This window comes from Lipophrys pholis, assembly GCF_963383615.2.
Source record: "Lipophrys pholis genome assembly, chromosome: 8".
NCBI classification, from domain to species: domain Eukaryota; kingdom Metazoa; phylum Chordata; class Actinopteri; order Blenniiformes; family Blenniidae; genus Lipophrys; species Lipophrys pholis.
The window spans coordinates 3,891,599-3,917,366 of NC_137630.1; the positions used below are offsets into that span (position 1 = coordinate 3,891,599).

Genomic DNA, 25,768 nt, shown 5'->3' on the forward strand with positions numbered 1-25,768 from the left:
CTTCTTCCTCTCTGCTTCCTCCTCTCTTCTTCTTCCTCTTTACTTCTTCCTCTCTGCTTCCTCCTCTCTTCTTCTTCCTCACTACTTCTTCCTCTCTACTTCCTCCTCTCTACTTCTTCCTCTCTACTTCTTCCTCTCTGCTTCCTCCTCTCTTCTTCCTCACTACTTCTTCCTCTATACTTCTTCCTCTCTCCTTCTTCCTCACTACTTCCTCCTCTCTACTTCTTCCTCACTACTTCTTCCTCTATACTTCTTCCTCTCGACTTCTTCCTCCCTACTTCCTCCTCTCTACTTCTTCCTCTCTACTTCTTCCTCTCTGCTTCCTCCTCTCTTCTTCCTCTATACTTCTTCCTCTCTCCTTCTTCCTCTCTACTTCTTCCTCACTACTTCCTCCTCTCAACTTCTTCCTCTCTACTTCTTCCTCTCTGCTTCCTCCTCTCTTCTTCTTCCTCTTTACTTCTTCCTCTCTGCTTCCTCCTCTCTTCTTCTTCCTCTATACTTCTTCCTCTCTACTTCTTCCTCTCTGCTTCCTCCTCTCTTCTTCTTCCTCTTTACTTCTTCCTCTCTGCTTCCTCCTCTCTTCTTCTTCCTCACTACTTCTTCCTCTCTACTTCTTCCTCTCTACTTCCTCCTCTCTACTTCTTCCTCTCTACTTCTTCCTCTCTGCTTCCTCCTCTCTTCTTCCTCACTACTTCTTCCTCTATACTTCTTCCTCTCGACTTCTTCCTCCCTACTTGTTCCTCACTACTTCTTCCTCTGTACTTCCTCTTCTCTACTTCCTCCTCTCTACTTCTTCCTCTCTGCTTCCTCCTCTCTTCTTCTTCCTCACTACTTCTTCCTCTATACTTCTTCCTCTCTCCTTCTTCCTCTCTACTTCTTCCTCTATACTTCTTCCTCTCTCCTTCTTCCTCTCTACTTCTTCCTCACTACTTCCTCCTCTCAACTTCTTCCTCTCTACTTCTTCCTCTCTTCTTCTTCCTCTCTACTTCTTCCTCTCTGCTTCCTCCTCTCTTCTTCTTCCTCACTACTTCTTCCTCTCTGCTTCCTCCTCTCTTCTTCCTCACTACTTCTTCCTCTATACTTCTTCCTCTCTCCTTCTTCCTCACTACTTCCTCCTCTCTACTTCTTCCTCACTACTTCTTCCTCTATACTTCTTCCTCTCGACTTCTTCCTCCCTACTTCCTCCTCTCTACTTCTTCCTCTCTACTTCTTCCTCTCTGCTTCCTCCTCTCTTCTTCCTCTATACTTCTTCCTCTATACTTCTTCCTCTCTCCTTCTTCCTCACTACTTCCTCCTCTCTACTTCTTCCTCACTACTTCTTCCTCTATACTTCTTCCTCTCGACTTCTTCCTCCCTACTTCCTCCTCTCTACTTCTTCCTCTCTACTTCTTCCTCTCTGCTTCCTCCTCTCTTCTTCCTCTATACTTCTTCCTCTCTCCTTCTTCCTCTCTACTTCCTCCTCTATACTTCTTCCTCTCGACATCTTCCTCTCTACTTCTTCCTCTCGACTTCTTCCTCACTACTTCTTCCTCACTGCTTCTTCCTCTCTACTTTTTCCTCTCTACTTCTTCTTCACTATTCCATGTCTGTCCACAAGATATTTTCCAACTTTTTATTTCTGCATTTGCTTTCTCAGATTCACACTGTTTGCGTTGGTTGTTTACTACCCAGAATGCACTGCGCTCTACATGTCCTCTTACTCCGTCCGCTAGAAAGTCCGCTGATAGTCCCTGATGAATTCACATTGTCCGCAGACCAGACCTCCTCTCACTTGCAAGTGAACCTTGACCCATATTTTAAAAAGGACCAGAGTTCAGAGTCCAGGGAGTGTTCACACCTGCCGAAACGAGGGAGTCTTTCATCAAAACAAACTTTTGTCCAGACCAAACAGTGCTAGTGTGAAAGTGTGCAACGTCAGCTTTCTCATTTTAAGAGTTAATAGTAGTAACTTGTTTTAACGATATTGAAAGTGAAATTTTTCCCAACTTTTTGGCACCCTCTGCAGGCCATTATGCTATTAGCATTTGCCTAAATTTAGGCTAGACAACACTAAGTAGTTGGTAGAGAGGTTGCTGGCCATTCCTCTCCACCTTCCTTTTAATTAATATTTTAAAATACTTTTACCTGCAGATGACACAAGTATTTTTTTGTCCAGGGAAATTACAGGAACAACTAAGGACAATGTTGGGCTCAAGACTCCATTGAACTCCTCCAGCAGTTTCTCCCCCCAGAGGAGAAACACCAGGAACAATGAACAGGCCATAAAACCGCAGGGAGCAAGGCAGCGACCCCAGGAGGGCCGCAACCCCCCAGGTTAGGAACCAATAGAAACTGTGCAGCAAATGCAGAGCTCGTAGCTGCCAGCCACTCATTGGTTGAATCAGACCCTGACACCGCAGGTGTGTGAAATTGAAACTTGGTGAAACTGCCTTCCAACTAACTGCTCCTGGCTTCTCATCCCCGACCGCCGAGACAGACGTACGTCTCTCCCACCTCGGGACGAAAAGAGAGCACAAAAGTGGAACCACAGAACCAAACCTAGGTTCAGCCCGCTGGATGAGCAGGACACAGTTTGGAATACTTCTTCTCTTTTCCTTTTTTTCTTTTTTTGGATCTCCGGAGCGCAAGCCCAGCTCCTCTCCCCTCCATCCCAACTTTTCTGGAATTTGGAATGCCAAATTCAGACCCGGTAACAAGTTACCGCTGCCTCACAGAACTGCGCAGCCCCACGTACGGTGCTGAACAGCACAGCGCAACAAACAGCAAGAGCTTTGTCTGGACATTGTTGTTAAATTAGCCTGAAGCTAACATACAATGTGTTTTAATGTGCCGCTGATAAGGTCGCAGCTGCACGAAGCTGCAGCTTATCTGTTTGTGAACGTAACGTTCATACGCACCATCACAGTACGGACTCGGGTTCCCCACCTCAGAAACCAGAGAATAAAGTGAGCTGCAGAAGCTTCTTCATTCTCTGTGTGGAGGAACCAGGGTTCGGAACCTCGCCAGAACTCTGTCCTTCTCTTCTCTCCCTCCTTCACTAACCCAACTTCGCTCGCACGTGCACCCCACACGTCCGCTGCCACTCGTGTTATCTGATCGAGATAAGCTCACACACATTTAGCAACCAAACTGCTATCTGGTGCCGCTAAACCACATCCGCACGAGTTCTGACTGCATGTTCCGAAATCCAGTTAGAACTCCGGCACTCAGAACCGGGCCCACAAAGCCGCCGGTCTTTACGGGAGTGGGTGAGACTGCGTCTCTCCGAGACCGTCCTCGCGCATGCGCGCGCAACGAGCGTCTTGTTTATCTGGTCGCTAAGCAACTGCCACGGCCCCGAGAAAGAGTGAGTCAAATGCCTCGAGTGGTTGCGTGGGTCATCGCAATCCCCCTTGACATCCACCTGGTGGACAAGTCATTGCGCTCTCCCTCTGCAAGCCGCCGCCGCTAGTCCCTTTGCAGTTGTAGCACCTGAAAGCGAATGCTTGTATATAATGTATTTCTGTGTTTACAGTTAATATTGTATTCAACTTTAGTTGTTTATTTTCTGTTCTTGTGTTCATGTAGTTAATCATATTGGCCAGCAGGGGGCCGAGTGAAGACTGTATAAGATAAACAGAGCCAGTCAAGTGGGAGAAGAAGAGTGGCTTTGGTTTTGTTTTCCGGTGTTGAAGGCGAAGCTGTGTGTGATCCCGTTTGGTTTGATGGTGACTTGATTCTGTACCTGTCCTGCCAGTAGTAAATAAAGTCAACTGATCTTCACGCCATGTCGATGCCGTCTGATTGGTGTAACACAGTCATCACACTGAACCCGACATCTGCCACCCTCTGGCGTCCGTTCGAGGTCATTACATCCATTCACCCTCATCACTCCAGAACACACACACACACACACACACACACACACACACACACACACACACACACACACACACACACACACACACACACACACACACACACACACACACACACACACACTTTTTGTACATAGTGTTGCTTTTTAATAGATTAGATCTCTGTGTTAGATGACATTTGCTACTTAGATATGTTGATTTACGAGATGATTTCAGAATTATTTATGGATTAATACATTTTTGTTAATAAACGCCTTTTAGCTAAATTGAACGATTCCAGTGGCCTGTACTACGAACTGTGATCAACATATCCAGGATCTCTGTTTCCTGGGTTGACTTATCGAGATGTGCGCGATCCTGATCACCAATTTTACTTTATTGCAGCAGAAACGTGTCGAGCTGAATTTCCTCACTGATCTTCTTTTAGTTTAGATTTGCCATCCAGTTGTTTTGAGGCAGAATTTCTCTTGTGTTTTGTGTTGGAATATGAATTAGGAATAGGAAGGGGTGGACACAGGTGGAACACAACGATGGGTGCACACAGAGGCCATTGGTTAATTGGAAACACGAGGTGAGACACACAGTGGCAGACACAGAGACCTGACACTGAGGAGAGTTTACGTTTGTCTGTACTTCACTTCAGCTGACTGGCTATGAATTGTTGGATTTATTCATACGTTCAAAGTTATTCAAGCATCATCTGCAGTTGAAATTGTATTTTTAGGTCAATTACTTTATTCTTTTAATACAGTGAGAAGCTCAGTCATCCAGGAGGGACTCGAGCCGCTACTCCTTCACATTGAGAGAAGCCAGTTGAGATGGTTGGGCATCTGATTAGGACGCCCCGTGGTTGTCTCCTTTAAAGGCTCCGTAAAACTGCAATTTTTGGCTGTCGCAGATGAAAGATTGTGATCGTGGGAGAGTCTTTAGCGAACTCTGTGGTTGTGGCTCTAATCGGTAGCCGCAATGTCACACAGTGTTTGTTTCGTTTACATGGAGGGTGTTTTGTTGGGAAATGAATGACCACAACAGCAGATGATAACATAAGATGCTGCTAGATACTAATTGATGCAGACAAGTACTTTGCAGCTTGGCCTCTGGCTCCAAGTCATGACAATATTCTCCTGCTTTTTGGGGGGGGATTTCTTTCCCAACACATAAATGCCACAACGCCGAGCCTCCGTTCATATTTATGTTTAGGATGTGATCACGTATCGCGCAATTACGTTGGTGTGTTGTGGCGGGCTTGTTGAAGGTTGTTCAAATCGCACAGCGTGTGGAAGGCGTTAGATGTGTACTCGGCACGTTCAACTGGGAGACTTGAGGTCGGTCCAGGGCTCGTTGGAGAGATTATATCTCTGGCTTAGTCTAGGAGCGGCTCAGGGTTTTCCTAGAAGAGCTGGAGCATTTTGCCTTCAGAACTAACATTTTGTTCAGGTTCATTACAGTATTGCTTTCCAGCTTAACTTTATCTCATTATATTAACATGCTAAACTAGAGTGACTGATACTAAACGTACAAAAATGAAGTCATGTTGCTCACCTCTTCTTTTACATGTTAAATGAACTGAGAGGGTAACATTATCCCTCAAAAATGTTGATTAAATCTATATAAATTCCATTATACCCATTAACAAGAGCATGTTGTTATTTTTATATCAGAAAGTCGACTTTAGCCTATCATGTGAGCCGAGGGTTTGTTTATGTATGTAGTCAAACAACAACCTTCACACAAATATGTCTTTTCTTTCTATTTTTATCTTCAGGCTCAAGAACAAAACTGCCATCATGACCCATTTGCAATACTGGACCCAGAGAAATACACTCTGCTGTATGAGAGAGGAGACGAGTGGTATGAGGCCTATGATGACTGCCAGGTCATCAGGACGCTGGACATTCCCTGGTCCAGTGAAGACACTCAGTGTCTCTCAGCGCACGTGGTGGTAAAACCGCTGGTGGAAAATGATTTGGAGGAGAAGAAGAAACAACAACAATGTCTCAGTTGCCTAATTGGACATGACCTCGAGAAAGAAGCATCCAACAGACTTGGTGAGCTCACATTCACACGCCGGAAACTGGCATCCCCAAGAAGGCAAGAACTGAAGAATCGAGATGACAAGCTTTATGCAACTGAACCTTGGACGACCAGCATCCCCATCCCCAATGACTTACAGGACTGGCTGAAGAGGAAACTCAGTGTCAACTTCCATTACATGAACAAGATCAGCTTCAGCATTCAGGTTGGCTTTAGTGCAACGCCAGATGTTCTCCTTCAGTATTTCAGAGGGGTGATGTTGGACCAGGGCCTCCAATATGACACCTCTGAAAGTCTGGCTTTGAAAATCACAGGGAGGGAGGAGTTTTTATCTGGGAACTACACCCTCCAGGATTTTTTATGGGTACGCCAGTGCTTGAGAAGTCATCAAGACCTCCACCTGTCTGTGGTCCCAGTGTCACAGCTTCCCTCTGAGACCAACAGGTTTGTGGACTGGCCGCTCGTTGATGGATTCAGTGGCCAGTTCAGCTCCCACGATGATCTCCGCCTTGAAGGGAAGGATTTGGATGACATCTTCATGATATCCTTGTGGGACTGTAAAAGAAGGTTCAGAGTTAAATTGCTTGGTTTTGATATCCCAAATCTTCCAAGCAAATGCCCTCAGTCTGTTTATGTTGAGGCGACCATACTTTATGGTAACAAGACTCTCTCTTCAGTGTCCTCTTCACCCAAGGCCTTTGCAGATGAGGTACTGTGGAACGAATGGCTGGACTTTGATGTTCTTCTCACAGACCTCCCTCGCGGAGCCAAGCTGGGTCTCACTATTAATGCATTGTCCACTGACAATTCCCCAGCAACCAAAGACCCAAAGTTCCCATCAGCCTCAGTCAATAACACGCCAGACCCACAGAAGCTGAAGGGGAACATGCTCTACTTTGTGAACCTTCTCCTCATCGATCACAGGTGAGCTTCTGATAGCAAACCAACTTTGAGCAGTTTCTTTTCAGTATTAAGCTATAATATATAGTCAAGACATGAGACAAAACCACTTTGTCTTAAAGACCTACACATGGGCCAAGCCTCTTTATGCATGCGAGTCTATATGTCTAAAAGTACTAATTCACAAGCCAACAGAGCAACACCAGACTTTAGCTCTTTTGAAGCAACATTGACACTTTAATTTGCCTTTCTTTATGTCCCTCTGACAGCACCTCGATAGAGTAAACACAGATGGCCTCTAGTATCATGTGTAAAGCTTATTCAGTTGTATGATTGTGCGAATAGTCTGCATTCATTTTGTTGGAGATCATTAACAATTATGCCAGGAGTGACGTCATTCATGAACAGGAGCCTTCAGATGAGTGTTAAGATGCTTTGGGCCTTGATAACCACGACGAATTTCTGCAAATTGTATTGATCCCCTCATTATTTGCTTTTGTTCACCATGCAGTGATTGGATGGAGCACTGGCAAACAGTGATCCCGGTAGCGCATTAATTAACAACACGTTACTCTCATATGACCACTTTTTTCAGTAATGAGTAGTTACCATTAGCAGTTTGGTTGCTAAATGTGGCTATGTGTGTGATCTTATCTCGATCAGATAATATAAGCGGCGGCAGGCGCGCTCGCGCGAAGTCGGGTTAGTGAAGGAGGGAGAGTACCAGTAATCCAGTAATCAGATTAAAGTTACTTCTCCAAGTCACTGTGTGTTACTGTTGTAACAACCAAGAGGACGAGTTTCTATTATTAAACAGAATGGGCGTTCCTTCATTCTCCTCCAAACTGACACATGTGTCTGCACGCTCACCTGACCCGCCCCCTTCTCCACTCTCAGCCAATCACAGACCAGCTCGCTCTAATGGTGCGTTCAGGTGACACAAAAGAATCGGAACTAACCAACAATCACAAAACCATATCATTGCAACAAGAACACAACTGCAGAGATGTTACACTATTTTTGAAATTTTCCTGAGTAAAAAGATGTATTAGCAGGAAGCCCCGCCCCTTTTTTCAATGTTTTTAGCAAAACCGGTTTCTTTTTTATGTTGAGAAGGTGGGGGGTGCTGTCAGCATTTCAGTAATCAGTAAAGTAACCAAGTTACTTTTTGAAGGAGAAACTAGAAATCACTAATCGGTATACCACTGAGTTGGGCATGTTGGTAGAAGAAACATCAGAATTAAAGCAAATAAATCAACATTTGCATCAAAGAAAAATGGAATGTGGGACATGGTCTGTCACACTGAGAAGGGTTGCTTCCAACTATGAAAATATCTTATCATAATTTCTGCAAATAGAAGTTGGTAGGAGACATCTGAGGAAATGCACCTCAGCACAATCACAGCAACATATCTGCTTTTCTCACACATTAAAAACAGATGCAATCAAAAACATACCGCCTTTTTCAGATGTTTTCAATCACATTGCACCCCATTCAGTATTTTGTGTGACCTGGAACACATGCTCAATATTCCTTATTCATGATGCAAATACAGAAAATTAGAAACGTGTTCTGTTGGTAGATCATTTTCTACATATCCATGTGTGCAGTATCAAATTTTGATACAGGAAAATAAGGCCAGTAGATCAGGCCCAGAATATACATTGAAATTATTCTCATGTCCTTTTAAAGACTTCCCCACAGGCATCAGTTAAACTTCTTTTGAAACATTTAGCAGCTTAAACAGGAACTCTCTAGCCAAGAGTTGTGAAAAAGTGCCTAGAATGACTGTGTTGTATATGGCACCATATAATTGAATTGATTTGAGTCAACAAAACGTGTTAAATTAAATGTTCCTATTGGGAAATCTCTTCAACTCAACACAAGACAAGTGACAAAAGCAGCCTTTTGCGTGTTTTTGTACCAAAGAATAAAAAATAAATCTCACCTGCTAAAGTAAAATTTAACATAGTTATTGAATATAAACATCTATTCCTTCATCTGTCTTGTGTTTCATCAAATCTCAAAATGAGCTTTGAAGTGTTTAATATATTCATTGTTCAACTTGACCTAACTCCCTTTCACATCATGTTTTCAGATGGCAGTGAACTTTGAGATTTTTTTTGGTGACACATCAGTTACTGACCCTACAGCCCTTTTCTTTATGCCGGCAGGTCTGTCCTCAGTCAAGGTCCCTGCACCCTGCATATGTGGTCCTGTCCCATCCTGGAGGAGGGGGCCGTCACCTACCAGGCAGACAAGCTGTCTTCTGCTACTAACCCCAATGTCGCTGAATCCATGGCCATCAGCTTCCTTCTCGACTGCTACAGCTTCCCAGTGGTTCTTCCAAATTCCCTCGGCTCCTCGGGCCCCTTAAGCAGACCCAAACCTGGTCCATCCTCAGCCAAATCAGATGTCTCTTCTCACTCGCCCTCTTCCTCACCCTCGTCCACCTCACCCAGCACAGATGTTCTTCAGGAACCAGGACCTGACACATCAACTCCCGGATCTACTGCTCCTCTTCCTCCTGCCCCAAACAACAAGCCAGACTTCTTCAAAAAGTTCAGGGAGGATAGCATCCACTACACCTCCAGCTTACCTCATTACCTGCGCAATGTTGACTGGATGAACCGCAGAGTGGTGGAGGACATTCACTGGCTGCTGGGAAACTGGGACCCTGCAGAGCTGGACTTGACGGTGGCCCTGGAGCTGCTGAGCATGGATTTCCCTGATGAGGTGGTCAGGAGACTCGCGGTCAAGAGGCTGGAATGTCTGTCCAACGATGATGTGCTGATGTATTTGCTGCAACTGGTACAGGTTTGTGTCTAAGCAAAGGGCAGTGGTGGATTCCTTGATCACAGATTCCTGCATGCTACTCTCATCAAATCGTGGACTCAACACCTTGTACCATCACTAATATCCAATCAGTGATCTCGTTGACTTTAAAATTAGAAAAAGCGATAACTTTATTCTTCTAATAAGATAAAAAAACTACTTTTATTTATTTGGATCAGATTGTTAGAGAAGTCTTTGGTGTCTTTCTTCTGTCATAAATGTATGTCATTACTGCTACTGCTGCTATTGCTGACATTATTTCACTGAGAAGTCTAGTAGAAAAAAGTCTGAGGCCAAATCACATAGCCGGGATTTACAAAAGCATTTTCAATAATTTTTTCTTATTTTCACAAACTGCATAAAAACCTATTGAGGAGCTACAATGAACATGCCAGTCCTATAGGGGGCAGTGTAACAAGAAGCTTAAAGCCTCTGCTTCCCAACATAATACAGCATTTGTGATTGTAAATGCAAACAAGCCGAAGCGTTTGCACAGACATAAAAGCAGCATCCATTGTCATCACAGCAGCCAAAGTGTAAACACACCTCACGCACATACTCATGGTCCTGATGCTGATGACGCTTCAGACAAAGAGGCGACATTCACACTGCAGGTTAGATGCTCAATTCCGATGTTTTCTGCGTGATCTTTCACATAACATTTCAAACGCGACCTCTATCAGACTGCCGTGTGAACGTGATTGGACCCGACGGTTTCGGGCCCCAGAGCTCACGACGCTGTTGACAGCAGTAAATATGGACGCCACACCGGTCAGCACCAGGGTTGCCAGATGTGACTCACTGTTTCCATGCCCAACAATGTAAAACCCAAACACCTCAATAGAAATCAGCAAAATCTCAGCCTGTATAGAAATCATGGTAAAACCATAAAACTATTATATGTGTAAAAGAACACGCCATAAAGACACAAAGGCACAAAATAAAGTTAAAAGGTAGAGAATTTGGCGGAATTGGGGGACGCCCACCATATCTGGCAACACAGGTCAGCAGGTGTAGATCCATTTTCAAGTGATTGTTAAATAGGAGCCGACAGAATCTAGACACCATGACGAGGGAAAGAAGGAGAATGAGGGGAAAAGAAAGAGCACAGCTTTTAACATTCCGGCGCTTCCTCCAGCGCTTATCCGTGATGTCATGAAGAAGGCCTGGGTCTGGTGTGTAAAAACCAGAATTGGAGTTTTCACACGGCCACAAAACAGTTTGAATATGAGTCATTCGTGAGTAAAAAATCTGAATTGGGTCGCATTTCTCTGCAGTGTGAACGAGTCCATACTGTGTGACGTTAAACTCAGTCTCCTCGATTTTCTACACACAAACGTATAGTTTCTTTTCAAATCTCCAGTTTGCCAGAGTTTTCAGCTATAATTGTTTATAATTTGGTGACTTGTTGCTCCGTTTACATGTAAACGCATTGAAATGTCACATATTTGTTCTTTCACCTGGAGTTTTGCTTGAGATCTATATTTGGCAGGCAAGTGCTCGTTGAACCTCAGTTGTGTTTAATCCCTTCATTAGTGCAGTGCTCAGGTTTTATTTCTTATATCATTTTTTGCGAACTCAGTTTTTAATATTTTGAAGTGCGACTGGTGGCAGACCTCCTGCTTACACACTGTTTACATGACGACCACAACACAATTTTTTTCGGTTTCTTTTCAGAAATCTTTCACTTTCAGAAAACCTTCACTTTGAGATGACATTATTTTTCACAAAAGTTGTATTTTGCCTTTTTACAAAAATGAAGGGTGCAGTTTGCAGCTCAAAAACATGTTCTGAGTTTGCATTAGCTTCAAATAGCCAAAGTCAAAGATCGTGACCCTCAGGTAAACCATTGTTTGTTTAAATTTCAAATTTTCTAACAAAAAGTTTTTCAATGTATTCATTCCCCAGAAATTTAAATGATACAATTTTATGAATCCACATGAAAGCAGACATGTATTGGTGTTTCCTGAAGCTTGAAACACAGACTGAGTGTGCCGGACATGGCTTCGTTCCTGAGCCCAGACCACATTTCAGTCGTTCAGTGATGTTGGGGCTTTTCCACTAACAAGAACCAGGTTCTAGTTCGGGGCCGGTGCCAAGGCCAGTTCTTAAATGAGCACCACCAAAGAACCGGTTCTTTTTCCACCGTTAACGGAGCCAAGGGGGAGGCACGTCAAATAATCCCGTTCCCTCGTATTATTAACTTCAGGGAACGACTTATTATATCGTTCCCACGCCTTATTTAAATTTTTTTCTCTATAACCACTCCGGGGCTCTGTGTTCGCTGTAGTTTTCAGAAAGCCGGTACAGCCTCGCTTCCGCCTTTTAGGTAGAGATAACTCCAGAGATAACTCCGCCCCCAGCTGATGACACGTCTGGCCCCAGTCTGGCTCCTCTCTGGTCCAGCAACGAAGTGGGGCCAGCGTAGCACCGGTTTAGCCCCTATTTGGCCGGGGATTTGGAGGTGGAAAGACAAAGAACTGGTGCTAAGGCTGGCCCTGGACCAGAACTAGAACCTGGATCTTTCTGGTGGAAAAGCCCCCTCAGTGTTTTCAGACCCGTGCATCACGTTTCTGGGCTGTGACTTTCATTTCCCTCCAATTGATAAACATTCCTAAATATTAATTTTGTAATGCTTGAACATCCTGTGACTGAATTTTGTAAGTTTTACCTTCACCTTTGTTTTTTATACAGACACTTAAAGTGGAGCCATACCATGACAGCTTCCTGGCTCGGTTCCTCATCCAAAGAGCTCTGCGGGTGAGTCATGCAACACAATTCAGTGACCCCAGCACTAATCCTACAGTAGCAAAGGTTGGCTATTAGAATAGAAAATGACAAACTCTGCAGCTCATAGCAGCTCTGAACCAGGTGTATATGCGGTCAGTGTAAATTAATATTTTTTTTGAAGGTAGAGGGGGAAATGTCCATTTTTGTAAAAACCCTGGTGTGTGTAAACGTGGCCTGAAGCAGAGAGGACACTGCAGCTCAGCTCAACATGGTCTCTGCTCTCTCTCTTTGAACACTCCCACCCCAGTCATGTACGGCAGCCATGCCAGCTTCCAATAAAGGCAGCAACAGGAGGCGACTCCAAGGGTACGTCCGAATTGTCCCTCCTAACTCCTTAACCATCAACTTTACCTTAACCCCGTGGGGTTAAGGTAAGGTGTTAGGAGGCTTCCTAAAGGAGTTAGTAAAAGGCGATCACGTTAGTGTGGCAGTCGTACTGCAGTTTCACTTATTGGCGTCATAATAATCCGACAGCGGCGCAAGTTACTGACGTCTGCCATGGTGGGGAAAAGAACTACAAGGTTCCTAAAATAGACTATCTACCACTTCCCCCTGTGCTTCTAACCGCTGATTTAAACTCAAATATCTCAAGGTTTGAATGCAACTCAAAGGAAAAGAGGAACTAAAGTGAAACTGCTGCCAGGTGAATAAAAAACCAATCAAACTGAGAACAGGCTGCACAAAAAGTTACTTTATTGTGTTGGCTTTACAACATCCAGAACATTCATATTTGGGATCTGGGTTTTAGATGATTTAAAGTTGTTCAAGGCGGATTATTGCTTTGGTAACTTATATGGTCTGCGTCTGCGTATTGAGAATTCAGACAGTCCTTATCATGGCCGCCACACAAAACACTTCCGGGGTGAAGGAAAAGTCGATAGATAAGGAGAGAGGAGGAACAATTCGTACGTACCCCAAGTCTCTCCCTGTTCCAAGAGAAAAAACTGTTCTGAGGCTCTCAATCACATAATATTGCTGCTGAACAAGACGGGGGGGGGGGGGGGGGGGGGGGGGAAGCATAGCAAATGATTAGAAAAAGAATTTAAAAGAAGAAATGTCATCGCTAATGTAAAATTAAAGATATGTGCAATTATATGTCAAGAAGAGTGGATTAAGTGATTAGAAGTGGTCCATCAACAATACCTACATGTACTAGATTAGACCAGTACATTCAATTTCATTTTAAATATAGATTGGCACACTGTCTTCCCCGGCAATACGAAACACTTGTAATTGAGTTACGCTGCATTTCTTCTCCACTTGTCGTGTTAACTGTCACACTCACTGGCAGAACGGACTTGCAGACTCACAGACAAAAATAAAAGTACAAAAAGCTTTATTTAGAAAAACAGTTTCCCAACAAACCAAGCAAAGGTATCCAAGGGGCAAGCCAAAGGAGAAGTCACATAGAATAAAACTGGACAATATACTAGGCAACACGAAGAAAGTAGCTGGATGTCGAGACGCGGCGGTACAAAGACGATCTGGCCTCAGGGAAACGAGGGAAGTGAGTTTATACTCTCAGGAGGGGGAGACCCAGGTAATCGCACACTGAGGGAAGGCAGATAGTGACCTGAAACAGAGACATGTGATTTTCAGAATAAAACAAGGAATATACAAACTGACATGTATTTTTGAAAATAAAACATGAACTATACAAACAGAGACAAATCCTGACGTCCACCATTCCTTATCCACATTAGTTACAAAATAGAAACCAAAATGTGATTAAAATAGATGCATTTATATAGAACAAGTGACACCAGTGTGTGTGTGTGTGTGTGTGTGTGTGTGTGTGTGTGTGTGTGTGTGTGTGTGTGTGTGTGTGTGTGTGTGTGTGTGTGTGTGTGTGTGTGTGTGTGTGTGTGTGTGTGTGTGTGTGTGTGTGTGTGTGTGTGTGTGTGTGTGTGTGTGTCTTCCTCTGCAGAGCAAGAGAATTGGACATTTCTTCTTCTGGTATGTCCGCAGCGAGGTGGTGGGCTGTCCGTACTTCCGCCAGCGCATGGCGGTCATCCTGGAGGCCTACCTGCTGGGCTGCGGTCAGGCCATGCTGGACAGCTTCATCCAGCAGGTGCAGGCAGTGGATGAACTCCACAAGGTGGCGTCGGACATTAAAGCACTCTACCCCGAGAAGATCGACCTCCCGTCTATAGGTGTGAAACCTCAAAGACATTTTCATTCAAACAGAATTAGATTATTTTACAGAAATATTTTTCTTTATAATTCCAAAAAAGGAAAAGAAGATTGAGAATATGTAAATATGTTAAGAATATCAAAACCTTTAGTTCTCTTGTGTGCGTAAACCTCTAAATTAAATATATTTGCTATGTTAATTTCAAGTAGAAGACAAAGTCCTCTGGTGTAAGACCCCTGCTGCTATACAAACAGCCACTGATGCTGTAGATTAAAACAATAGTATTGATCAACTAAGTGCATATATGTATTTGGTTTAGTTTTCAAGGAAAATCTAGTGCTCATTAGCCTGTGCATGATAGAAAAATATGTCTTTAGCAAAGATCTGACAATGTTCAAACACAAAACATCTTGAATCAAGGATTTCTGAGGAGATCAAAACATCTTTGTTGTGCTATCTCAGTGGGACGTGTTTGTTGCTTCATCAGAACAATTTCGCTTCACTGTGTCTTCTTGTTCTTGTTTCAGCTCCACTCAAACTCCAAGAGTTTCTCAGGAATAGTAACCTGCCAGATGAGTTCTTGCTGCCCTTTGACCCGCGCATCAGAGCTGGAAAGATCCAGGTAGGAAGTGTAATAATCGCCGATACACACTGGGGTTTTTTTTAAGGTGCTTCGGTTTCCTTACACTCCCATAAAACAGGTATTTGAGGATGATTTGCTTCCCTAAACTTCCTGTTGTGAATTTGAGTGTGTGTCAGCAACAGAGTGCTGACCTGCCCAGAGTGTTACGAGCCTTCGCCCATTGTTAGCTAGAATCAGCTCCAGCACCACCGTCAGTCGGACAAATCTGTACAACGGACGGTTGGATTGATAGAACTGATAGACAGCTGAACTGTAATGTAGGTACAACAAGTTACACAACAATCATCCTCAGTCCTGATCTCCACGTGTCACTTCAACCACTGCATGGGAAAACAGCTGTAATGCTAACATTTCACCAATAAGCAGCAAGCATCCATAAGGTGCTGTGATAAACAGGGCACAGGAATCTGACGAGTTAAATCAACTTTACCAAATGATTCATGAGGAGAATACTACACACAGAATTTGTATTGGAACAAACTTTTTGAGTGGGCTTGGATATGCCCATGTGTGCTTTACACACTATTATGATAAAGCATTAGTTGTATTATGCACTGGAAGGCAAAGGAGAACAAATAACCAAAGGAACCCCCACAAACAGAAGGAAGCTGATTTCAGGTCTTCAAACACATAAATCGACTGACCTTGCGTTTGTGTTTCAAAGCTGGAAAAATGCAAGGTGATGAACTCCAAGAAGAAACCTCTCTGGCTGGAGTTTGATCCCATGCCATCGCCATCTTCTGCTACACCTGTGGGAATCATCTTCAAACAAGGAGACGACCTCAGACAGGACATGCTCATCATTCAGGTACCACTCTCTCTGCTTTAGCTATTCAGGCAGATTTCTGTCCACGAAGTAGCATTAAGTATGAATTTTCCTGTTTAGACTCTGGTGCTGATGGACTCCATTTGGCAGGAGAAATCTCTGGACCTTAACCTGATCCCTTATGGCTGCATCTCCACAGGACACAACATAGGTATCAACATCTGTGCTTATATTTAGGTGTCTCATTACAAAGGTGTCACTTGGTAATTCCAGGTCTTTCTGTAGCTCTCCACCGGTGATCACTGGCTCTTTGACACCTCGTCTTATAATCACTTTCACTGCTCTGTCAGAGTTGTTGCGAGGCACACCTGACCATGGCTCCAGCTGTGCTCACTTGAACATTCAGGAGTTTAGAAATCCTTCTGTAACCAGTGCCTTCAGTATGTTTTGCAGCAATAAGTTTGCAAAGTCTGGAGAGAGCTCGTTGCTTTAACGCAACCTGAGATGTTTCTTGTGAGACACCTTGGTCATGAGAAACCTTCTTATCCACCGTCAGTTGGGACTGAACCAGCTGAAGAGAGTTTGCACTGACAAAGGGCAGGATTGCTTTCGAACAACTGGTTGATTTCAGCCGGTGTCTTGGCTTTCCATGCTTTTCTTCATATGTTCAATTCTTTTTTCCTGTGTCACATCACATTATTACATATAATTTCTGGATATCGATGGTTTGATTTCTTTGCCAACAATGTCACTAGCATCTTGAGAATTATATTTACTGAGAAAAATGGAGAGCGTGCGTGAAGTGGAATGCATACAGAAGAATGAGACAAAATTGTGTGCAAATGTTTTCCCAAGGTTTGTAAAACAATTTGTTAGCAAAGGTAAAATCTGCAAAACAAATCGTTTAAGTTGTATTTTTGAAGCCTTGGTCTAACAACTCGTTTTTAATTTTGAGTGGATGTAAGCAGGCCTCATGGTCCACAGCTCTCCTAACAACCAGCTGTGTCTTGCATGGCAGCCGCCTCCAATGCTGTGTGAATGTGATGAACAGTGTAAAGCACTTTGGGGCCAACAAAAGCAGTGGAAAAGCAATATTTAAATGAAATCTGTTTACCCGCAATTAAAAACAATACAATCCATAAGCTGCTTTAGTTAATGTGTCATTATGTCCTTCTGGGAACTGGAAGTGTCCTTGTAAAGCTTCAGGCTCACCCATAAACCAGTTTTCTTCTGTTGTGGCTTTGCTGTTATGGTTTTTAATCAAAAACTGTTTTCCTTTATTCAATCTCCCTTCAACAGGTATGATAGAAATTGTGAGGGACGCAGTGACCATCGCTGCAGTGCAGAGGAACCACGGAGGAACCAATGCAGCTTTCAGAAACGACGCTCTCTTCGAGTGGCTCAAGTCCAAGTGTCCTCTCCAGGAAATTGTGAGTAGGGAGGTACTTTAACATGGATGGTAGAAAAATTCATTGTTTGACTATTATAGTGAAACAGTATTATCAGGAAACAGACTGCAAGCCAAACTAGGGCTGAACAATTAATTGCATTTGCGATAATATCGCGATATGATAAAACAGGATTTTCTAATCACAAGGGCTGCGATTTGACTGCTCATGTGATCTGGTCACGTGACGACTTGCTCGTCCTGCGCATGTCATCTGCCCACCTTGCCCGACCGGGCTAGTAGTTTTTAGGGATGGAGCCGATCTGATCCGGGATCGGGTTCCGATATCAACGTAATTCATAGATCGGAATTGTCCGATCCAACCTGCGGAGATTTCTGATCCATGAAGCTTCGTCTGCATTACTGTTACTGAAATGACTCCACAGTGTTTCCCTGCTGCTGCTCTGCTCGCTGGCTGCAAACTGTGGACTGGATTTCCTGAAGGGAGGCGGGTCTCAATGAGACCAGGATGAATGAGTCAGGAAATCCATTCCACAGTTTGCAGCCAGCGAGCAGGCTAGGGAAGTAGCACTGTGCTATCCAACTTTTCATGACAACATGTTGCTGTTTGGACGGATTTTACACTCAAAACACCGCAAAGCAACGCAGAAACGTGGATGTTAGCAAAGCAACAGACGTCACCGTTTTAAAACGCCAGCTCGCCGAGGAGAACGGCACTGACCTCGGCATCATAACAATGAACAGCTTTCTCCTCCACTGTAGCAGTCGATTCACACCTCCGTGAAGCTGCGTGCTACTCTGCGCTAAATTCTCTGAAAATAGTCCCAATCATTTGTGTTGTTCGAGCTGAAGCACTGCTGTTTGTGCTCCGTTGCTAAATAATTTCCCCAGAAATTAATAAAGTGATTCTGAGGTTTTAAAGATAAAACTAGTTTATTATGAGATGATGACGTCCCACAGACCCCCACATTGTCCACATGGAACAAATATAGTTTGTACTGCTTCCTTTTCTGTCCTGATACTACCTCAAGTTGTCTTTTGAGAGAATACATGTATACATTAGTACATTTCATACATTACTGTAGAGAGTTTATTACAGCCTCATTTAAAGTCAACAATAATGATAATAATAATATTAAAGCAAACAGAGCTCTGCTATCAGAATCGTATCGGCAGATATACAAAGTTAAGTATCGGGATCAGATCGGAAGTGAAACAACGTGGATCAGTTCATCCCTACTGCAGTGTAGATGAGCAAACCACTCAAAATCCTTAATGTCCAGCCCTACATTAGTATAGTGACCAAGCCTGGTTTAGGGCTTTGATAAGCACAATGGACAAGCGGCTGGCTTGTTGTGATGAACGCTACAAGACTGCAAGTCACAGTACTTAGTAAGTTTACAACTCTAATTGAAGTAGAAGATTAATAAACTCTTTCATATTAATACATGCTTCATTTGACTTTATCTTAACATAAGCCTCGCCTATAAGAAAGAACAATTTATGTATAATAAATCTGATATTGTTTATTATAATACAGATTGATTTATTGCTTGTGTTTGTTGAAAAATACGTGAGAAGAGGACCTTGAAAAAATAATCGCATATTAAATCGCAATATTGAGGGAAAAACTTGCAATTAGATTATTTTCCAAAATTGTTCAGCCCTAAGCCAAACATCCACAGTTTCATAGCACGACTGAACCAGATGTCACTAGTGAAGCGTGGACTCAAAGGCCAGACACAGTAGGTTGCGAGAGGGTGTCACTTTATTAGGTCTTAAGGGAAAAGGGGAGGTGGAAAACATTGAAGCTGAGCCGAGGTCATGCAGGCAAGGGTCACAAATATTGAAAGTCAGAGGAGGGCTTACCTGGAATCTTGGTCTGAGAGAAAAATTATTAAAAAAACACCATGAGACTTGAAACAGGGGAAAAAGCTGGAGTGACTTGTTGCCAGTTTGCCTGTGTTTTTTGACAAGACAGTAGTTTTACCATCAGACCTGCTGAGTCCAGTGACAAAGTCCAGGGAGATGTGAGACCGGGGGGATGGTACTGGAAGGGGGTTGAATTTACCAGCAGGAGGACAGTTAGCTGACTTTGAGCGAGCGCAGGTGGGACAAGCGGCGACGTACTCCTTGACATCCTCTTGCATTCTGGGCCACCATAAACACTGACAAATGGAAGCGGTGGTTCGTGTGACCCCAAGGTGGGCTGCCAGCTGGGAGCTATTATCCCAGTGGAGGAGTTGTGACCAAAGTGAAGGACGGACAAACAGGCGATTATTGGGGTATGAGCGTAGTACCTCACAGTTCTCCAAAGCACATTGGACTTGGTCCCCCCCCCCCCCCCCCCCCCCAAAGTGATTGCACCGACAATACTGGAGACTGGAAGGATAGGTTTGGGCTCCATTTGGATCTCCTCCAGATCATAAACACGGGACAAACCATCAGGCCTGACATTTGTGGTGCTTTGTCTATAGGTCAGGGTCACCTTCTCATGAGCCATACGTATCAGCCCCTGAGCCACGATGAATCCGAGAAACAAGACTGCCCCCCCCCCCCCCTCTCTCTCTGGGGAATTGTTGGGTCTTCTCTGTAAAAGTGTTTGAAATGACTGTGTTGTGACTGGCGTGTTAATAAATAAAGTTGAACATTCCAAATATCAACATGCGTAATACACATATTGCAATAAGACCTAACTGATATAAATAATGTACTGTACATTCATGCTCTGCAAATTCCATATAGAATTCTAAATTTGAAAGAAAAGTCTGATTAATCAGTAAAAATTCACAATCGTGTTGAAACCCCCACCTTGCTCCGACTGTTAAGCTTAATATTTGAACCCAAGTTTTCAGTGGTGGGCTTGGTGTAGTGAGCTAGAGGACAAAGATGTACCACCAAAAACAAACACTTCTGTCATCTCATGACACTGTTGAGGCGTAAAACGTTTTTAAGCCTGAACGGTGGCAATCCTGAGCTCTGATTGATCAGAAGTGTGAGATGACCCGAAGCCTGCAGAGAATCTATGAGCCGTTATGAGGAAGATGATGAGATAACTACAATTCAAAAGAGCCAAAGACTCCTATCAAAGCAAAGTGAGATTCATTACATCACCTGTGCTAATGCAGGAAGTCATGGAACAGGAAGAACCACCAGCCACTTCGTGCAGAATTTTAAAAAATATTCTTAGAGTTTTTAATTTATGTGCAATAAATCTAAATCGAAGTTTTGCTGTAGTGTAGATAGTCTAGTATCAACCTGTTGGCTTTAAATCTCTTGTGACTGCAGCACTTCAAGACTGTGGAGAGGTTCATGAAGTCGTGTGCTGGTTACTGCGTCGCCACTTACATCCTGGGAGTCGGAGATCGGCACAATGACAACATCATGATCACAGACCAGGGTGTGTTACACAGATCCTTCACTTTGTTCTCACTAGTCATCAAACTTAACTCTGCATTCACTGTAACAACTGAAGGAATCACTCCATCATGAATGTATGACGGAATATTATCATTGAGATTGAAGTCAGTGTTTCACCGTCTTTGCAGGAAACCTGTTTCACATTGACTTTGGGCACATCCTGGGCAATAAGAAGTATTTCCTCGGCATAATTAGAGAGCGGGTACCCTTCGTCCTCACGCCTGACTTCCTGTATCTCATGGGCAGAGTCAAAGGTCGTAACAGCCTGTACTTTCAACGATTCCAGGTACGAAAGACTTTCTGTGATTAAATTTCTCTCTGTGTAAAACTGGTTCTGATACCGATAATGTTTTAGTAGCAACACAAATACAATCTTGATGTTTGGTTTGCTCAATGGTAGAAGACAGACTTTAAGTAATAAGAGCCACTGGTAATTAGGAATAACTGTCCAGGTAAAGGGCAGTGTGTGTGGAGTTTTTCATGTTCTCCCCATGTGAGGGTGGGTTTCCTCCCACAGTCTTAAAATATGTATATGTCCTTAATTAGTGACAATAAATTGCCCCTGGTGTGACTGTGAGTGTGTGTGGTTGTCTGTCTCGGTGTCTTTGCCCTGTGATGGACTGGCGACCTGTCCAGGTGTATCCTGCTCTCACTCATAGTAGGCTGGGATTGGCTCCAGCACCCTGTGACCCCACACAGGACAAAGCGATAGCGCCAACCCAACTCTCATAATGCACTGCGGTGATCAGCTCCGTGGTCACTACAATATGTTTCAGCTGCCAAGTGTTAATCTAATAAAATCAAGATCAGGGGTGGGCACTCCTGGTCCTCGAGGGCCGCAGTCCTGCATGTTTTCCATGTCTCCCTGCTCAAACACACCTGAGTTGTCATGATGAGGCTCTGCAGAAAGCTTGATAACGAGCCAATAATTGCTGTCAGCTGTCTCGATGTGAGGACACGTAGAAACCGTGCAGGACTGCGGCCCTCCAGGACCAGGAATGCCCACCCCTGATCAAGATGGTAAATGACCATTAAAGAAACTTAAAGAATTATTCAACAGCAGTCTCTAGACTAGATAAGACAAGATAGATCTCATGACATGGCAGCGCATCCGTTGTTCATGTTGGAAACACAGAGAAAATGAAAACAACTCTGACAGCAGAGCTGTCTGAGGTGCTGAAACCACTCCTGCAGAGCGTCTGCGCCAATTTTCTGACCTTTATTTTGCTGAGGGTCTGGTAGCTCAGGTGTTGGTCTCCCATCTTTTAAAAGCTGCTGTTTTTCCTCAAAAGAAAGTTGTTGAAATGTCTTTAGGCCCCTTCATACGCCATAAGAACAAGACGAACATTGGGCAGTGCGGGGTCCTGCTGAACAAAATGACGTCATTGCCTTCGTCCAGCTCTCTCTAGCTGAAGAAAGTTGTTTCGGCTGTACCAACCGTCCTGGCCGAAGGAGCCGCACTACCGAAACTTCTGAACTGCCGTGTGCTGCGCATGCCTGTTCCAGTTCGCTCATGACTATCAGTGATATTTTAATCATATTTAGCTTGTAACATCGCTACTGTACGAGCGCCGCAACTCGTTAAAATGTCGGAGTGCGGGCTGACGTGATGCACCTGAACGCATCACGAACAGCTGTCAGCTCCTGTAGTTAAAACCGGACTAACATCGCGCTCGACAAAAACTCTCTTTTATTACTGAAACAGTTCAGATAAATGTATTTCTGAAAGTACTGGAGGCCAGAAATGAACTGTGCTGTTGAAAAGTTTAAACACCGCATCACAGATGTGTGGCTGCTATGAGGGGGCGTGGCCTGCTGTGAAGGGGCGTGGCCTGCGAGTTCTGCAACTTCTTATCGGAGTATGAACAGTCCTGCAGAAAAAGCTTTTTTTTCAGCAGCTGGCTGACGTTACTGCAGAATTTTCTTCTTGTTCTTATGGGTTCAAAACGGGAGGATGCATGGGCCTTTAATCGTCTCGAGCGATGTCATCCTGCCTGTTAACCCGCCAACTAGCTAGAGAGCGTAGCAGCGCTGTATCAATTCACTAATGCACTGTAAATGTACGTATAGCATTTAGCATAACACGGTTACGTCCAAAGGCAGCATAGCAATCTGCCTTTTTACCTAAATGATTTTCATATTGGGGAACTGACTGTGCTTGAGCAAACATCCACACACTGGATATGACCGGCAAAGGCAGAGCAGCAGTGAGTCTTCAGGAGGGGGTGTGGCCTTCAGGAGAGGATGTGGCCTTCAGGAGGGGGAGTGGCCTTCAGGAGGGGGTGTGGCCTTCACGAGGGTGTGGCCTTCAGGAGAGGATGTGGCCTTCAGAAAGGGGTGTGGCCTTCCAGGGGGGATGTGGCCTTCAGGAAGGGGTGTGGCCTTCAGGAGGGGATGGCCTTTGGGAAAGGTGGTGGCCTTCAGGGGGTGGCCTTCAGGAGGGGGTGTGGCCTTCAGGAGGGGGTGTGGCCTTCAGGAGGGGGTGTGGCCTTCAGGAGGGGATGGCCTTTGGGAAAGGTGGTGGCCTTCAGGAGGGGATGTGGCCTTCAGGAGGGGGTGTGGCCTTCAGGAGAGGATGTGGCCTTCAGGAGGGTGTGGCCTTCACGAGGGTATGGCCTTCAGGAGGGGGGTGGCCTTCAGGAAGGGGTGTGGCCTTCCAGAGGGGATGTGGCCTTCAGGAAGGGGTGTGGCCTTCTGGAGGGGGTGTGGCCTTCAGGAGGGGATGGCCTTTGGGAGAGGGGGTGGCCTTCAGGGGGTGTGGCCTTCAGGAGGGGGTGTGGCCTTCAGGAGGGTGTGGCCTTCAGGAGGGTGTGGCCTTCAGGGGGTGTGGCCTTCGGGAGGGGTGTGGCCTTCAGGAGGGGATGGCCTTCAGGAAGGGGTGTGGCCTTCAGGAGAGGATGTGGCCTTCAGGGGGGGGTGTGGCCTTCAGGAGAGGATGTGGCCTTCAGGAGGGGGTGTGGCCTTCAGGAGGGGGTGGCCTTCAGGAGGGGGTGTGGCCTTCACAGTAAGACAACGCAGGAGTGAGTGACGTGTGCAGCCTCTCTGCCGTACCAGGAAATAGCGGTGTTGAGTCATTTGGGCCATGAAAAGCACAAAATACTGACACTTTCAAACCTATAGGTACTGTAAGCTACTGGAAAGTGAAAAATAAATAATAATTAATTATATTATAATCAAAACAAATAATCAAAATTAATATATCATTCATTTCAATTGAACCGTGGGTAGGCACTGCCTACCCTGACTGCACGTCACTGCTGGTAACCGAGGATGGTCAACTGAATACCGTATTAGGTTGCTACCACTCTACAGATTATTTTAGTTTGATACCCACATTTAGTAGAAACCAAATAATAGGACCAATAGGAGCAAACTGAAAACAAGGTGCAGATTGGAGGCAGAAAAACAAGTGTTCTGAATGACAAAAAGACATTTGCTGGAGTGGAATTGATTCTAAACTAGTGGGTCAAGGCCCCAAAGTGGGTCGTTTATAGTTATACAAACCTTAACAATAGTAACAATAAGGCCTTGTAATGTAGGGGCACAACAGCTATAGAAGGGTCACGTTGACATATTTTATTCATGATTTTTCATGCTGTAAGATGGGACAACAAGCATAATGTAGTGCAATAAGAACAGCACAACACTGAACAGGTGTCCGATGCCCTGCAGCTTAGGGACCAGTCCGGAGGGCATGATGGTGGTGGACGCTGACCTGAAGTCCACAAACACATAATTCTCCTTCCTGCAGATGGGCAATCGATCATTTCTTTTTTTTTGTCTTCTTTGTACATTCATGACAGGACACTTGCATTCAAGCGTACCTTTCGCTGCGCTCCCACTCCCGTTTGCTGATCACCCTCTTCTCCCTCATGCTGCTCACCGGCATCCCTGAGCTGAGCGCCCCGGAGGACATGCGCTACCTGCGACAGGCGCTGCAGGAGGGACAAACCGAGGAAGAAGCCAAGCAGGACTTTCTGGGGCAGATTGCTCACTGTGAGAAACAGGGTTGGACCGTGCAGGCCAACTTCTGGTTCCACATGTTAGCGAGCAACAAGTAGCGGTACGAGCTGCTTGTGTTTTATCCTGTTTATTGCCCGGGGCTGTTTGTGTAGATTAGTGCCTTTCCCCCTTTGACTTAACATATTACTGAATGTAGAAACTGTTTTTCTAGCCTGAGGGAGAAAAATTTCTTTGGGAATCAGATCAAATGTACATTGAAAAAGTTTAACTCCAAATAAAGTCGTCTCCATTGATGCAGGTAACACGTAACTTAGTTTGGAAAAACCAGTTGTCCTTTTTATTTTGAGATGGTGGGGCGGTGTTGACAGTAACTAAAAAGTTACTTGTAATCTAACTTAGTTACTTTTTAAAAACAAGTAAAGTAACTAGATTACTTTTTAGATGAGTCACAAGAAATCACTAATCGGATTACTTTGTCAAGGTAACTGTGGCAACACTGGTCGTCAGTGTTTCAGAGGAACCTTTCTTCAGGGTTCACTTCAGTGTCTTTTTTAAACGTCTGAATAAAAACACAGTTTGGAAGCAGGATTTGTCACGTCGTTGTATGCACTGTGTTTCCTCCATCTCAAATCTGTAGGGGGCCGAGAGTCATCACTCCCCCACCGTCCCGAGTGTGTGTGTGTGTGTGTGTGTGTGTGTGTGTGTGTGTGTGTGTGTGTGTGTGTGTGTGTGTGTGTGTGTGTGTGTGTGTGCCTGTGTGTGCCCGTCTGCGTCTGCGTCTGCGTCTGCGTCAGGGGTGGGTGTCTGTGGGGGGTGGGTCAGGGGTTGGGTATTTCAATTAAAACCGGGGGGGAGGACCATGGGGCGGGTGGGATATGAGGCTCCCGGGGGTGTAGAGTTGACTGTCCTCCGACCGGGGCCTGCGCCGGCCTTCGCTTTCCTGGGTCTGGGGGCGGGGCTGGTCCGGGGCGCGGCGGCTGGCGCCGTCTCTGCCTTGCCGGGTTGGGGGGGGGGGGC

At 44.7% G+C, this 25,768-nt stretch overlaps 1 protein-coding gene across 2 annotated transcripts in view; it reads left to right on the plus strand.

The window, feature by feature from the left end:
• The window catches only part of LOC308112757 (phosphatidylinositol 4,5-bisphosphate 3-kinase catalytic subunit gamma isoform), a 130,335-nt gene extending 104,997 nt beyond the window's left edge, over positions 1-25,338 (plus strand). For both annotated transcript variants that reach the window (XM_080468500.1, XM_080468501.1), the window contains exons 3-13: positions 5,623-6,815; positions 8,967-9,609; positions 12,322-12,387; positions 14,345-14,570; positions 15,079-15,173; positions 15,859-16,002; positions 16,081-16,171; positions 17,260-17,390; positions 20,657-20,768; positions 20,917-21,074; positions 24,592-25,338. In XM_080468500.1, coding sequence (XP_080324626.1) covers positions 5,623-6,815; positions 8,967-9,609; positions 12,322-12,387; positions 14,345-14,570; positions 15,079-15,173; positions 15,859-16,002; positions 16,081-16,171; positions 17,260-17,390; positions 20,657-20,768; positions 20,917-21,074; positions 24,592-24,849 — 3,117 coding nt within the window. In that variant the 3' untranslated portion in view covers positions 24,850-25,338. The remainder of the gene's footprint in view (positions 1-5,622; positions 6,816-8,966; positions 9,610-12,321; positions 12,388-14,344; positions 14,571-15,078; positions 15,174-15,858; positions 16,003-16,080; positions 16,172-17,259; positions 17,391-20,656; positions 20,769-20,916; positions 21,075-24,591) is intronic.
• Positions 25,339-25,768: the final 430 nt, after the last annotated feature.